Raw genomic sequence first — 16,941 nt, forward strand, 5'->3', positions numbered from 1 at the left:
TGACTGAGTTTCACATGGGGGCAGCACAGCGGCTTAGTGGTAAGCGCTGTCACCCCACAATAAGGCCTGGGTCCTTTCTGTGCAGAGTTTGCATGTTCTCCCCATGTCTGTGTGGGTTTCCTCCCACCGTCCAAAGACATGAATCTATAGGTTAACTGGCCACGTTAAATTGAACGTAGGTGTGAATGTGAGCGCGAGTAGTTGTTTCTCGCCTTGTGTGTTGGCCCTGCGACCTGTCCAGGGTGTACCCTGCCCCTCGCCTGATGTGAGCTGGGATTGGCTCCAGCAGCCCCGCGACCCGGATATGGATAAAGCAGATGAAGATGTGTGAGTGAGTGAGTTTCACATTTAACATTATCATCTTTAATTTCTAAATCATTCCCCCCTGGAAAAAATTCAGGAGTTTTTTTTCTTACTTTAAGCCCTGCACACAGAAAGGCCCCAGGCCAGGGAACCAAACCTGCAACCTTCTTATAGTGGGGCAACAACGCTAACTACTATGCCCCCCGTGCTGCCCCTTAGCGCAATATATCTATTCAATATAATGTCTTGTTAATTTTTTTTTTTTTTTTGGGGGGGGGGGGGCGGAGGTATGCATTTACTCCGACAACAATAAGTGCAAGAGAAGTTGGGAGAGAGAGAGCAAGAGCATAGGTCCTCAGGTTGAAGTCGAACTCGGGACACTGCAATAATTTGGCATGTGCACTGTAAACTCACACTCAAACCACCACCAATGCTGCCGCTATCAAGGCCTTTGACATAATTAAGTTCAGTGTGTGGCCCTTGCAATGAGTGGACACTGATGTTTTCTGAATGACCCAAAAACTGCTGCATGAAGCTCTTTGTTCTCTGACTCTTTGATCATTTTTAATGATTTAAACTTTCATGTAGACAACATCAAGGACAATTGTGCACAAGTCAATACATTTAAGAAGTTAATAATGAGAAGCACAAGGGTGGGGGGAAACTTTCTAAAAGATGTCTGCTTGTATTGTAGAGCACTGTTATAAAGGGAAGCCACTTCAGAGCTAGTCTTGTTAATGCTCACCTCACTCAGAAAGTTAAAATTAGGAGGAGCTGATGCAATAAGTACCACTCCACTATTATTTATGTCCAACCATGTTTCAATTAGAAATACAATATCTGATCAGTTGCAAAATCATTAATTAAAAGTCCATCTCTCTTCACTTTGACACATATCATATCACACATTAACCCTAGTACATGCTCTTTAGGCACTTACCCCCTCTCATGTGACAAATTACATGTTATTGTCCCTAGTTTCCAGAAATCGTTGTATCTTAATTCTTTTAGATGTCTCAGCATGCTTTGACACAGTTGACCTCCTCTCCCTTCCTCTTGGACCACTTGAACCATGTAGTTGACATCCAGGGCCAGGCTATTTAGTGGTTTGACTCTTACCTCCAAGACCGATCTGCCTCTGTCAGAATTCAGAATATTTCCTCTTCATCTTCACTCATCTCCTGTGGCTCTATTTTAGGCCAAATATTGTATACTGTAACACTATATATGCTTCCTCTGGGGTCTATTTAAATTAAATATAATATCTCCTTTCATTGCTATGCTGACGACACCCAGTTGTACCTCGCATTGAAACCGGATGATCCATCCAGTATAAACTCCCTTCAGAATTACCTCAAGGATCAAAAATCCTGGATGTCAAAAAGCTTCCTGCAATTAAATGAAAATAAAACTGAGGTCCTAATTTTCACCCCAAGTACTTTACGTTTTGTCATCTTTCCCCTTTGTGCTAATGCTAATTTAAAGGTTCATCAGAGTGTGAAACTTTCACACGCAGGTAGGGTCTCCTGTCAAACAGGAGTTTTTTTTCATCAAATAGTAGTGGCCCTAAGGCAGCAGTCCCCAACCTTTTTCGTGCCACAGATCGGTTTAATGTCAGACAATATTTCCACGGACTAGCCTTTAAGGTGTGGCGGATAATTGCAACAAAATAAAATGATACGATCGGCATAAAAACTATTTTCTAAATTTCACAATAAATGTGAATCCACCGTGCACTTGTATGCAACTTTATTAGCAGCGTCCTCATAACATCGCGCCAACAACATATGAGTAACATCCTCTCTGCCCCCTAACCCGGAACCTAAATGCAGCTTTCTTTTTCATGAAAGTCACAGGCTCTTTTTCTGTCTCCTCACTGGGCCTTTTCTCCTTCACAAAGAAACTGTCCTTTTTTAATAATTTCCGTATCATGTGGGTTTAATTTTAGCAGTAACAAGACAAGCGTCTTTACATGTGCCAAGAGTGAGTCATAGACAGCTGTAACAGAGAGAATCCGGTCATTTTTCAAAATAAAACATAGTTCAGATTCAGATAACAAATAAAACATAAATAATGTTATAATAATAATGTTATTTAGTCTTTCTGTGTGGTACCGTTCCGCGGCCCGGGGGGTTGGGGACCACAAACTTTCCAAACACAAACTCTCTCCCGCCCTCTCCCTCTCCCTTCATTTCATCTCACCTTGATTAATGTAATTCTCTCTACATTGGAATCAGTCAGTCAGATCTGACTGATCTACCAGTGAAGTACAGAATTCTGATTCTGAATCAACTGAAGGCCTTTCAGACATTTGTTTGAACATCCAGAAAGTAATGATTTACAATAGTCCAGCATGGACTAGTTTTTCTACATCATCTTAAGAGAGGATGTAACTATCACAGTAAATGAACCGCAGTTCAACACAAGAAAAATGCGCACACACTGCAACATGAACAATTTTCACTCGCCGAAGAATAGACCTACTACAGTTATAAAATATAGGCTAGTAGAATTCATCCAACACTGAACCATCTCCCACATTCATACACAGGCTAAATGATGTCGGTAGGATCGCTTAGACAAACATTTCATATTGACAACAGTATGCCTACATCTTATATCAATAAAAGCTCATAGCCTGCTCACTGTCACTGTCACTGCAGAATGATTTTTTTCAATTCAGTTAGCCTAATCTGTGCACTCAGTGCTAGCTGATCTGTTTGCTACCAGTTGTTGCAAACAAGGTCAGGCCAGCAAGCAAATCAAAGCAGTTCGAATTGCCTCCTAAGAAACTTTTTCGTAATGTGTGATTTGATTGGTTTGATACACATGTTACAGCTTTGACAGCTCTTCCAGCAACGGCATAGCAACGCAGCAGTCGATTGTGTATGCAGCTTACAGTATTATTGTTTTTGCTTGGGGGGGCTTAGGGGGAGCCCCCCCCCCCCCCCAACCGTCAGTGGTCCAACCCCTATCAAGGAGCATGCTTCAAGAGCCTCAGCTGTGCATGGATGTAAGCCCCACCAGATTCAACTGGTAGCGCTCCATCTCCTGCACCAGCTCTGGCTCCTTCCCCCACAGCGAGGTGACTGCCACCCTGCAAGTGGTGGGCCCACAGGGTGAGAAAATATGTGCATTTGCATTGCGAGATTGAATGTCAAGCCAGGAGTATAAAATAATTACTTAAAATGTTAATGGTCTGCTAAATCCTATCAAAAGGAGCAAGCGGATTTCAAAAAGGAAATTAGAAAAACAACATTTTTTGACAGGAGACTCACCCTACTGATAAAGACCATAAAAAGTTTAAACACTTGGACTTTAAAAATGCATATAACTCTCATCTTACAAACATGGACAAAGAGAGTCATAATCTTAATCACTAACAAAATTACATTCCAGATCTCAAAACAGATAAATGAGACTGAGGTCAAGCTTCTCGTGGAGAAGTTTGACACTTTTTTACACCATCATGGGGAATATGGTGTTTACACCGACGGAGTTGCTGCAAATGTTGTACAGTAAGGACGAAAAGGACATTGACGACGGCCGCCTGCAGCCAGCTAGTCCCTTTGTTGGCTCTCCTCTCTGTGTCAACAAGTCAGCAATAATGTCTGTGATTGGCCCCAAAAGTTATCTGTTAAAAAAATTTATATATCACTGAAATCTTGGTGAATTTTAGCAAAATCGGACAATTTGGGATAGGTTTGGCACGGGCCAAGGGGCACCGTTTGATAAAAACTCAGTAGTAAACTACGGAGTAAACTGAGTAGTAGTTCCTCAGTAGTAGCTTTACCTATCAACGTCTGGACAGGGAGTGTGTAAACCATATATGTAAAATTCAACCTGTTTCATAGTGAATATTTTGAGATATCACTGTTTTCACAAAAAAATTCTAACCCGATTTTATTTTTCAAAAAATATAGTTTATTCAATGGCCCTATTTTTTAGGGAATGACAATTCAATATTTTAAGTCAATGGATGTTAAGGTACAGATGTCTTCTTTAATTTAAGCCATCAGCCATAGTTCTGGGATTAGTACATCTGAAGTTAAAAGGTTTATTTGTAGTGATACCAAAACAGGCAGAAATTGCCAAAAAGGGTCTCTGCGTAAATGGGTTAAAAAACCCTTTGTGCAATCAACGCATTCAAAAGGAATTTCATAAAGAATATTTAGAACAAAATGACACTGATGAAGTGTCCCCAAGTATTCTATGGGATGCTGCCAAGTCAGCAATAAGGGGAAAATTATATAGTATCTTATAGTGTGGTCCTCAGTTAAAAAGAGGAGAAACAGAAATAAATGAAAGACTTGTTACTTGGAACTAAAAAACCTAGAAATGAGACACATGGATTCCTAAACGATTAGATGAGATAAAACTCATTAAAAAAAACTTAAACAATCTACATGACAGTCATAAGGAGATAAAAGCCAAGTTTATCAAACAAAGGTACTATATAATGGACCTATAGCCTAAAACACTGTTAGCCTGGAGGCTAAGAAGGCAACAGGAGGAAAGATCCATCCATAAAATCAAGGATACACAATCTGGAAAAATATGTTATAAATACAAAAGAAAGAAATACAACTCCTTTGAAAGTTACTATAAAGATTTGTACATACAAACAAAAGAAGCTGGTTCTTTGAGTGTTACACATTTTCTTAACTCATTGGATCTACCATTCATTGGATCAGAACAGAATAAAATGATGAATGAAATAACAAAAAGCTAGATAATGCTATCTTGAGATTTAAAACAAATAAAATGCCAGGTGAGGACAGATACTCCACAGAATGGTATAAAACATCTAACCCTACACTTCCAAGGAGGCGAAACACAAGCCACTTGGCCATCATCTCTCCTAAGGTGGGCAAAGATAAGTCTGAGTGTAGTTCATACAGACAGCTCAATGTTAAAGTGAGACTATACACTGAAGATGAGATGAGAAAATATATATCCGGATTCCGGATAGATGAAGATCAGACAGGGTTCCTTAAAACCATACAGACACAAGATTATATAAAACGTGCTTTACATTTAATGTAGCATATGAGCAAAAATAAAGATATATCCATTGTTCTCAGCCTCAATGCCTAAAAGGCATTTGACTCAGTTAGTTGGGAATACTTATATATAACATTACAAAGATTTTGCTTTGATATTAAGGTAATCTGAAGAAACTTGCATGACAAAAAAATGGACCAAACTCATTAACTCCCTAACAACAAACTTTCGCCCTGCCCTATGTGCCATAAAGATAATATCTAACTAGGCCAGTGAGCAGTGATAGCTAACAAGTCCTTGGGGTCATCAGGTGGGATCCTAATTTCACCGTTGTTTCATCTAGTTAGGCCCACAACACCTCCAGGAGGCTAGACAGTGATCACTGGCGTCACAGAGTCACTCGCGCCTGCCAGCCATCTCCACTCCTCACATCAAGACATTTCCTTCACTATTTTCCTCACCCTCTGTCCCCTTCCTCCTAACTCCCTCAACAAAGCAACAACAGATCTTGTTACAAACCCTCTACAACCTACTTCTACTGGACAAATCCTAACCTTCCATCCTTGCTGCTCAGCATCCTTACCTAGATCTGCATACCTGAGCTTTTTCCTTTTTTATGCTTCTTCAACTGAATCCTCCCATGGCACAGTCAGCTCTATGAAATATACTCTCATTCTACTCCTGGACCACAAAATTATATCAGGCTTTCGCTTTGTACAGGCTATTTCCTCGGGAACTACAAGCTTTCCTAAGGTTTTCCTAGGTTTTTCCTAAAACCACCTGTGCCTCCCAATCACTAGCATCCTCTAAGCTGCCTTGCCTCCTTGTTAGTTTATTAATTTTCGCTCCTTCTTGAACAAACTGAATTGCAACTCTCTCTGTCTTAGACCCTCCTAAATTTGCCTGCCTCCGTATATTTTCAATGCCTGCAGCTAAGCTTTTTAAAACTTGGTTATGTCGCCACGTATACCATCCTTGTGACAGACTAACCTTACAACCTGACAAGCTGTGCTTAAGAGCTGCAGTACCTGATCACAACGTACATTTACCCAGAGTTTTAGGTTCTGGGGAGTTGGCAATACATAATATGTTGACCCTATTAAAAACCTAATACTACTTTCCTCCATACTCCACAGCTCTTTCCAACTAAGCTTTTGGAAGCTTTTTCTACTAGGCTTTCTAAGCTTTCTTCTCTACACCTTCCCGGTTCAACCACTGGCCCTGCTTAGCCTGAGACACTGCCCTCGCACTCCTTAATATTAAATCCTGTCTGTGAAACTGCTCTACACCTCACTTCCTCTTCTCTTTGGTACCTGTTCTACTCCACACTGGTTTGCCTGGGCCAATCCCCAAGCCTCCCCAGCCTACTTGTACATTACCCACAATCTCTGTATGACTAAGAGTTGCTTTCGCTTGGAACCATCTTACTAAATACCACATCTACACTCCCAGATAACAGGAGATCTGTCCTAACCTTGGTATATTTAAACTCCTCCACTAGACTAGATACTGGGAGCTGAAGTATGCCTTTCCCATACAGTGCCACAGTGCTTAAACATCTCGGAACACCTAGCCACTTCCTAATGTAAAAGTTTACTAGTCTTTTCCATTTTCTCTGTAGCAGATTTCTGAATGTCCTACACTGACAGTGGCCACATCAGCTTGGGAAATAATCTCAATAATCTCAATTCGTAACTGCAAACATTCCTGGAAGTCCTAATTTGTCTAATCCAGTCGCTCAGGAACATCCTTCAAAAAACTGCACTACCTGTTCTCCATCATGCAAATCTGCCTTGTACCACCTACATAGACTCTTTACAGTTTTCCCCCTAATTATTGGAATTTCCTCTTCATCTATTACAAACTTGTGATCACTTAATCTCTGTCTGTTTATTGAGATACTTCTAGGCTTACTAGGCTTGATTTTCATACTAGCCCACTTTATGTTTTTATTAAGTCTCTCAAGTACTCTTTTCATACATGGCACCATTGTAGTTATCAATGGCATATCATCCATGTGTGCCCTAATTGGTGTAAGGCGGATCCCATCCTCCCACCTCTCTCCACCTACAACACACCTATAAGCTCTAATAATTACCTCCATTGCCATTGTGAATGCTAATGGAGAAATTGTATACCCCACCATAATACCTACTTCTAGCCTCTGTCAACCTGCCAGCCTGCCAACCTTAAATCCAGCCTGCTGGATTTAAGCATAGTCTGAGATCCTGGAAATATGCTCTTACTAAATTAACAATGGGTTAGACACCCCGCGAGACCTGGTTTTCCTGCCTTCTGTACTGAAGTATCTATTAAGCCATTCCTTTCTAAATAGCTCGCCGCTGTGCTCTTGGGGTATTTTTAGTAGGCTGGCCACTCCTGGGAAGGTTCACCACTGTACCATGCTTTCTCCATTTGTGGATAATGGCTCTCACCATGGTTCGATGGAGTCCCAAAGATTTGGAAATGGCTTTGTAACCTTTTCCAGACTCAGACATGTCAATTACTTTTGTTCTTATCTGCTCCTGAATTTCTTTGGATCGCGGTATGATGTATTGGGTTCAATATGGCCCAATATATTCCATTCATTTTTGTGTCTTAAGCCTATTTACACCTTTGATAGGGTTTACCAAGAGAGAGAAAATCACTAAATACCTCAAAAATTTTGCGAAAACGCTACCATAAAATCAATATTTTTGATTTGAAATTTTGAAATCACAAAAAAAAAAAAATATTTTGCGGTCTTCTTACATAATTCAATTCAGTTTTAATTTCGGAAGTCTTTATATTGAACATGATGGTAGTATAAAATACCGGATGTGCTGAAACATATTTAAACAAGAAATACAACATAAAACAACAAATTTCAGCAGTAATCTTAACTTGCTTGAAAAGGAGTAGGAAGAAGTAAAAAAAAAAAACAAAAAAAAAAACAAACAAAAAAACATGAACTTCTACCCCTTGAACTCAATACTACGTTTTTCAGATGGACCCTCGTTATCATTTCTGGGGTTAAGATATCTAAGTTTTTTACCCAGTATAAGTGTATATGTGTAATAGTATACCTGAGTATAAATTAGCAGATACCTGAGTTATTATTGCCATGTTTTGATATATGCCACTGTATATAAATGCTATTTAACCTGTGCACCTATATTCACCTTTAAACAAAGATATACATTCATAAGCATTCTTATTACTTATTATACAAACCTATTTATTACTATACTATTTATATACACACGAGTGCACACGTGTGTCCACACGCACACACACACACATATATATATATATATATATATATATGTATATATATGACAGAATGAGAACAGAACCAGGAAGTCCTCCGTCCCGATTGGCCAGCGCAAGACACCACAGCAACACCAGTACCCCCAGGCAGCAACACCTGAGAGCCAGCCTAGGAACTCCCCGCCTCCCCCTGCCAGCCACTGAGACCTCCCTACCCCACAATGGGAGCCCCCCTGTGACCCCTGGGGCAGATTGGGGGTGCCCACCCAACCCAGCACAAGCAGACCCCGCCATCCCAGAGAGACATCCCGGCAGCAATGAAGAGTGACGAGAGGCACCCAAGCCAATCCCTAAGCATCGCCACCAAGGGCACCCATGCCAGTGTAATGCCCTTGCAAACCTCCCAGCAACCATAAGGACTCTCAGAGTCCTGTCACCATCCTGCCACCAAGGGGCACCAAATGTGGACCGCTGAGGGAACACACATTAAAAAATATATCTTTCTTTATTTGATTTATATATGTTTCCATGGCCAAAGAATAAATAGATAAACCTAAAGGACCTAAAAATATATCAAAATAAAAGAACTCCTCACGCACACGCACACATACATATACATATATACATACATCCACATATATACAGAAATACCTAAGTTTACATATACACTTTCGTATTTTGACCCACCCATATTTCTGTATCTTGTAAAAATAACCTTATATTTCCTTTTACATTCAATTTTGGCTTTGTTTTAACGCCTCATTTACCTTGTTCCATAGTTTTACACCATGAATTGAAATACAACTCTTTTTCATTGTATGTATGCTACGACTCTTTAATTGACCCCTTAATTTATATCCCCCTTCTCTTTCAAAAAAAATATTTTCTGTATGTGCTCAGGTAGATTCTTTATCAGATGAATAGTTTCTCTGCTCCTGCCAACTGAGCACCCCAGACTTTGGGAATTGCTACAATATGAACACAGTTTTATACAAATGTTTTCACCTTTTGTAGAACCTGGGTCCGTCTGTGCTGGCTGGAGTGGCTGTAATGGTCCTGATGGTTCCTGTTAATGCAGTTATCGCTATGAAAACGAAAACCTACCAGGTGGGATGACACATACATCAATCGACCAAAATATAATGACTACCTGGCTAATGTTATTTGCCACCATAACACCTAACCTGTCAAGGCCTGGAATCCACCAATGAACAATTTTGGATTTTCTTTACATAAATAATGAATTTTGTATAATCTTGAAACTAATTTCTGTTATCATGCCTCAGTAGCATTGAAAGAGTGATTGCATAACTGACAGATCTACTTTTAATTCTAGACCATGCTGCAACTGAGCTGTTGTGGATCAGTAAAGCCAAGTAATTGTCTTACTGTCTTCAATACTCTGAGCTGAGTATTGGGCCAACATGAGAACCACATATAATATAGTAATCCCCCCACCTCCCCTACCCCCATGGTTTCTGGATTTGCAGAAACGAGAGCAAGAGGGGAATTATGCAACTGGAACAGAGAGTTATGAGTTAGAAGGCCAATATTAAATTCCTGTCCTGGTACTAATCACTCAAGAATGGGAACATCCTACAAAGCTGTAGACTTGTAGTCATTGCAGTTTGATTTGTGAATGTCTCTCACATCCTGACAATTTTTCTTCTTAAACACCAACTTGAGGACCAAATGTTAACTCTTTTCCTAATGTATCTTACCCACTGACAGATTCCATGGTTGATTATCTGATAATCAAGGTTATTCACTTCACCTGTAAGTTGTCAAATGTCATAGATTGTGTTCATGTGTGTGGTGCAGGTGGCCCAGATGAAAAGTAAGGACACTCGTATTAAGCTGATGAACGAGATGCTAAATGGCATCAAGGTGCTGAAGCTTTATGCCTGGGAACTGGCTTTCAAGGATAAGGTTTCAGAGATTCGTGAGAGTGAGCTACGAGTCCTGAAGAAGGCTGCCTACCTTGGAGCTGTGTCAACCTTCACCTGGGTCTGCGCACCTTTCCTGGTGAGTGTAGAGCAGACAGACGGACATGAACCACAGAAACCAGAAACTCGTTCTTTCACAATGACTTCAGTACACTTACACCTCTATCAGCCTTTGTACAGAATGCACAGATAATAGTGGAAGACAATAGTAGTAATTTTCCTGTGGGGAAGCTCCTGTCACAGACAGTTGTTCTCTACAAACATCTAAATCACCATTGAACATACCATTCTCTGACTGTAGGTATGTTATATTCATCATAATTAACAGTACCTTAAAGCCTAGAAAATGGGTAGATCTTCATGGCATAAAAAGAGCGAAAGCCTCAACCCTAAACATCTGCAGCCCCATAGCACAATGGCTATTACTACCACAGTGTGATAAACAAATGATTTATACTTCCAAATACTTGTTAATTTAATTCTTCAGGAATGAAGTGTGAGTATAAAATTACCTAGACAGCTTCTTCTCTCATGTACAGGTTGCTCTTTCCACCTTCACTGTGTATATCCTGATCAACAAAAACAACGTGCTCGATGCTCAGAAGGCCTTTGTGTCACTGGCACTCTTCAACATCCTGCGTTTTCCTCTCAACATGCTGCCAATGGTCATTAGTAGTATGGTGCAGGTTGGTGTGTGTTAAGTCAAATACAGCCTGCACTCCAGTTGAAAAGTTGTTGTTTTTTTTTTTTTCTTCGTCATCTTTCTTTCTTTTTTTCTCTCGAAGCTTTTCAAACTGACAACAGACTGCAATGACCTGCACTTTTTGGGAATCTATGTTTAGTGCTGGTCCATTTCTGTATAGATAAAGGAGCTACAATGCTTACCATTTATTCTCCTTTAGAATAAGAAACACTCAGTCTTTACAACAAGAAAGGAGAAAATGCTGATTGCTGCCACAACATTTAAGACATCTCAGCATTTTGCTTTCTACCAGCAATATCATCATAAGAAAATATGTGATGTACTGTAAATACTAGTTGGGAGGCAAAGGTCTGAGAGACAGATATCACAGCACCTGGCTCTGTTAAAACAGAATTGTCTATTGGGAGAAACAGTGACAAGTCATGGTAGTTTTCTCGTATATGTTATTTTATATTAGCTGTGAGCCAACATTAGTAGACATTGTTGGTCAGAATTACAGAAGCCTTTATAAATGATGTTCGTATTGTTTGGTAATTTCAGTTTTTGAAAAAAAAAAAACAAAACAAAACAAAAAAAAAAAAACATGAAGCCTAAAGTGTGCACAGATTGACAGTGAATATCCATGTCAACCTTTTGGGGTTTGTGTGTCTTCAGGCCAGTGTGTCCCTGAGAAGGCTGAGAGTCTTTCTCTCTCATGAGGAGCTGCAGGAGGACAGTGTAGAGCACCAAGCAGCAGCTGGTTGTTAGTCTCCTCATCTACCATCTCTTTTATGATACCACATAATCTTTATGTACGTGCAAATGGAAGTATACTAATGTTTTTTGTCATCCCTCAGCCCTACACAGTGTCTCCATAGTGAATGGATTTTTCAGCTGGTCCAGAACTGAGCCACCAACACTGAAGAGGTGTTTTTTTTATTTTTTTTTATTTTTTTTGCGGGGGGGGGGCATATTGAACCATATGCTATGACATTTTCCTTAACAAAAGACATAATTATTCTGAACATGTATGTGTATGCATGTGTGTCTGCCTGCCTGTGTGTGTACAGACTGAATGTTTGTATCCCAGAAGGCTCTCTGGTGGCTGTCGTGGGACATGTGGGTTCAGGAAAGTCCTCACTGCTCTCTGCGCTACTTGGAGAGATGGACAAACTGGAAGGAACTGTGGCTGTCAAGGTGGCTGCTCTCACTTTAACACAGTGACTCCTACTGACACAGTGACAACGATGACTCTTTTTATAGCAATTAATCATATGAGATTTCTAGAGCTCCAAGCTCAAGACACCTCAGGCTCCTGAAGTAATCCTGTTGGTGGTTAAATTAGTCTCTGCTCTCAGTAGCCAGTGAATCCACAGCCAACTGAACACGGGTGGGTAACATTTTTGTCATTTTATCATGAAAATACACCAAGACTAGTTCAGGCCAAACACTTGACATCACAGTGCAGTCGCTGTATGCTGCTTGTGTATCCCAGATAATGAAGTGGGGTGGGTTGATTCCACATTTTTGCTTGAGTTTGCACCCCGTGTTCATAAGAGAACATCAAATGTTGCATCTCTTTGCAGGGTTCAGTGGCCTACGTTCCACAACAGGCCTGGATTCAGAACTCTACTCTGAGAGACAACATAATGTTCGGTCAGGAGAGGAGAGAGGCTTGGTATCAGCTTGTGGTGGAGGCCTGTGCCCTTCAACCTGATCTTGAGATCCTTCCTGCTGGAGACAAGACAGAGATTGGAGAAAAGGTGTCAAATTACTTTCTGCACAACACAATCAGCACAGAGTGTTTGGCCCTCTGCTTTATTCTATTTGTGCTGTTGTCTTTACCTGTGTGTCTCCTTTGTAAGGGAGTAAATTTGTCTGGAGGCCAGAAGCAGAGGGTGAGCCTGGCTAGGGCTGTGTACTGTGAGAGAGCTGTGTACCTGCTGGATGACCCACTGTCTGCTGTTGATGCCCACGTAGGAAAACACATCTTCGATCAAGTCATTGGCCCACAGGGACTACTGAAGGACAAGGTGTGTAAACCACTTTAAAACACCTTATGGATATCCCCTGTGAGACAAACCTCAAGTTTTCAGTTTAATAATTTTTTCTCTTCGGTCACATAAAGCAATGTTGCTTTGATCAGTAGGTACCTACTAAGAAAGGTTGAACAATTCGTGTGTGGTTCCGTTAGATTTGTTCTGACAAAATAATTCTGTCAGAAGCAGCCTGATCAAATGAATCTGTAAGAACTTGTCTGAAATGTTTCTGTTAGAACCTGTCTGAAAGTGTTTTATTAGAACTACTCTGAAGAGGAAACAATTCAGTTAAAGGCTCTTTGGCTCTTTCTTTCACTCTCAGGGATCAAGGCGTTTGTATCAGCAGCTTTAAATGTTTATGATGCCTGTCTATTGAAACACTGAAGCTTTAAATATATTTGAACTGTACTTTAAAAGTTTGAAAAGGTCTTTGATATGTGTCCTAGTAAGACATGCTAACATCTCACTCGACTGACCTTCCACACATAAACGTTAAATATCTGGCTGTGTGCAGACCCGTGTGCTGGTTACCAATGGATTCAACTACCTGCCACAGGTGGACCTGATCCTGGTCATGAGTCAGGGAGAGGTGACAGAAATGGGCTCATACCAACAGCTCATGGCCACAGAGGGTGCGTTCTCTGAATTCCTCCGGACATACACTGCTGTCGACTACACTGGTAATAATGGTATGGCACACTATAAACTATCACAACAGAACGTTATTATTTTATTTCACTGTTTATTCAGTGTACTACTCTGTCAACCGCAGATGTGATTTAGGAGTCAGTTGTTTTCTGCAAACAATGTTTTAGCCTCAGTCCTCTGTCTTAAAAGTTAACCTCTCCTTCCTACTGTTAGAAATTCTGCCAAAGAGTGAAACCAAAGCAACAGATAGTGGCAGCACGACTGCTCTATTTGGGTGAGTGCAACCAGACAGCAGATGTGATCTGTAGAGTGCTGCAGGGATGAGGGATTTCTAGATAACTTTTGATGTGACTGTGTTCCCTGGCCCTGTGAAATATTGCTCTCTAATGCACTTTTTAGTTTTTGGAAACAATTTAATGATCTTTCCCGCAAGTGGAAAAAAAATGTGCTTTTATATGTAACAGTGATGGATTCTCTACTGTCAGGTCAAATTTTCTTCGATATATTCAAAATCTTCTTTTAAAAACTCCCAGTAAACTGGTAGCCACGAGGATAAGTATCTACTAAATAGAATATGTCTGCTTTTTTGTTTTATTTATTGGGGCTTGTTATGCCTTCATTTTCGTAAGTAATTGACATAGAGGCCAACAGGAACCTGGGGGGTGGCATGTACTATAGGTCCCTAGCCAGATTAGAACCCAGGACCCTGTTCTCTAACCACTCAATCACTAAAGTGACCAAACCAAACATTTCTACTGATTAACAGTGTCTTCAGAAGCTATTTAGGCCACTTCAAAATTAAAATTTGCATCTTCGTTCTTTTTGTTGCTCTATGAGAAAGCAGCATTCCAGGTGTCAGGAATTTGTCCAAGCTCTCTCAGCCCAACAAGGAAGGCCAGAATGTAAGGTTGAAGACCGAAAACCCTGAGGTTGGAAAGCTGATGGAAGCTGACAAGGCCAACGTGGGACGGGTAGGTAGCAACAACTTCATATCCATGTAGTATATGTCACAGTCCAAAATAGAACCTGGTCTGAGGTGGCTTCTTCTCCCTCTCCAGGTCCAGCTGTCTGTGTTCTGGGCCTACCTGAAAGCAGTTGGGTTTTTTTTGTCCTGCATCAGTCTGCTGCTTTTCCTCACCCATCACTTGCTCTCCCTTTTCTCAAACTACTGGCTGAGCCTGTGGACCGACGACCCTGTGGTAAACGGTACCCAGCCAGACAGATTGATGAGACTGGGGGTGTACAGTGGTCTTGGCCTTTCCCAGGGTGAGAGGAGGTTTAGTACAAAGATAAAATAAGGTAACTACCCAAACTACTCTCAAACATCCTGGACCTTGTATTTATGATGCTTTGTCTTCACACCTCCCTGCAGGTGTGGCAGTCTTTGGTTACTCACTCTCTGTGTCGATCGGGGGAATCCTGGCATCTCGTGTGCTCCACCAGTCTATGTTGTATGACATTCTCCGCTCACCTATGTCCTTCTTTGAGCGAACCCCCAGTGGAAACTTGGTCAACCGCTTTGCCAAGGAGATGGACACCATCGATTCAGTGATACCCAGCATTATCAAGATGTTCATTGGCTCCATGTTCAATGTGTTGGGTGCCTGTGTTGTCATCCTCATTGCGACACCACTGGTTGCCATCATAATCCCTTTTCTTGGCCTGCTCTACTTTTTTGTGCAGGTTGGTTGGATGTTTTCTGAATCTGTTGGTTCTCTTGATATGGTGAACAGTTTGGAAATGGATTTGATGATGCCCATTGCAAGCCAGTAGTGATCAACATCCCACCCCTTCTGAAATCCTTGAACAAGTCTTTGCAAAACCAATTACACAAACATCTGCATTGGAATGGGTTGTCTTAAAGATTTTCATTCAGGATTTACAGTACAACATAGCACATAAATGCCACAAGTGAAAGTTACTACTGATTTTCTAATGGCTTTAGAAAACAGATTGGCTTCCATACTCATCCTGTTGGATTTTGGCACTGCTGCATTAGTATTAACAAGAAGGAGAACATTCAAGCACATTTCTTCTGTGTAATCTTCTCTTCATTGGTTCCTGGCTAAATTCAGAATAGAATCTAAACTCTTTCTCTTAATATAGAAAGCTATTGTTGACCAAGCTCCATCGTATCTGGCAGCCCTCATGGTTCCTTATTCTCTCAGGTCACTTCACTCTCTAGATGAAGGTTCACCTGTGGTGCCAAAAGTCTCCACGAGTATATCAGGAAGCAAATCTTTCAGCTATCAGGTCTCTCTGCTTAGTAACCAATTCCCAATGTTGTTCTGGGAAGCATACACCCTCTCTACATTCAAGATCAGACTTAAAACATTCTTCTTTTAAACCCTGAATCATACCTTAGTTATAGTTTTCCCTTAGTTATTCAGCTTTACGGTGATTCAGAAATGGATAAGCAGTAGAAGATGAATGAATGAATGTCCGCAAGTATTTGGTCTAGACATGCTCTATATGGAAAGAGCCTTGAGGTAACTTTATGATATTTTATTTGATTTTTGCCCAGAGGTTTTATGTGGCATCATCTCGTCAGCTGAAACGTCTTGAGTCTGTTAGCCGCTCACCCATCTACAGCCACTTCAATGAGACACTACTGGGAACCTCAGTTATTCGAGCTTTTGGTGAACAGGCACGCTTCATCTATGAGAGTGACCGGAGGGTGGACCACAACCAAAAGGCCTACTACCCTGGTATAGTGGCCAACAGGTGAGTGTCAACGTCACTACCATGTGCTAGTAAAGATCAGACTTGAGAGCAGATGTGTTCTCTCTGTCTGTGCAGGTGGCTGGCAGTTCGTCTGGAGTTTGTTGGAAACTGCATTGTGTCATTTGCTGCTTTGTTTGCCGTCATTGCTCGAGAGAGTCTTAGCCCAGGCATTATGGGTCTGTCCATCTCCTATGCCCTCCAGGTAAACACCAGTACTTTCCCACCGTTTCATGGGTTACATTCCACTCTGTCCTGCAAGGGGGTTTGTACAGGTGAGAACTGACCTTTTGAAGGCTGCTGCAGAAAAGTTAATGGTAGCACATTAAAGGGCTGAACACGTGCAGCA

General features: G+C 41.0%; 1 protein-coding gene across 6 annotated transcripts in view; it reads left to right on the plus strand.

The window, feature by feature from the left end:
- The window catches only part of abcc1 (ATP binding cassette subfamily C member 1 (ABCC1 blood group)), a 35,819-nt gene that overhangs the window by 14,147 nt on the left and 4,731 nt on the right, over positions 1 to 16,941 (plus strand). For 2 of the 6 annotated variants that reach the window (XM_029507960.1, XM_029507965.1), the window contains exons 11-25: positions 9,571 to 9,663; positions 10,378 to 10,581; positions 11,042 to 11,188; positions 11,860 to 11,947; positions 12,042 to 12,111; positions 12,255 to 12,381; positions 12,771 to 12,947; positions 13,050 to 13,217; positions 13,738 to 13,912; positions 14,085 to 14,145; positions 14,713 to 14,842; positions 14,930 to 15,137; positions 15,244 to 15,554; positions 16,396 to 16,595; positions 16,671 to 16,797. In XM_029507960.1, coding sequence (XP_029363820.1) covers positions 9,571 to 9,663; positions 10,378 to 10,581; positions 11,042 to 11,188; positions 11,860 to 11,947; positions 12,042 to 12,111; positions 12,255 to 12,381; positions 12,771 to 12,947; positions 13,050 to 13,217; positions 13,738 to 13,912; positions 14,085 to 14,145; positions 14,713 to 14,842; positions 14,930 to 15,137; positions 15,244 to 15,554; positions 16,396 to 16,595; positions 16,671 to 16,797 — 2,286 coding nt within the window. The remainder of the gene's footprint in view (positions 1 to 9,570; positions 9,664 to 10,377; positions 10,582 to 11,041; positions 11,189 to 11,859; positions 11,948 to 12,041; positions 12,112 to 12,254; positions 12,382 to 12,770; positions 12,948 to 13,049; positions 13,218 to 13,737; positions 13,913 to 14,084; positions 14,146 to 14,712; positions 14,843 to 14,929; positions 15,138 to 15,243; positions 15,555 to 16,395; positions 16,596 to 16,670; positions 16,798 to 16,941) is intronic. The other 4 variants (XM_029507961.1, XM_029507963.1, XM_029507964.1 and 1 more) reach the window with 4 other exon arrangements.

This window comes from Echeneis naucrates, chromosome 8 (assembly GCF_900963305.1).
Source record: "Echeneis naucrates chromosome 8, fEcheNa1.1, whole genome shotgun sequence".
Lineage (NCBI taxonomy): Eukaryota > Metazoa > Chordata > Actinopteri > Carangiformes > Echeneidae > Echeneis > Echeneis naucrates.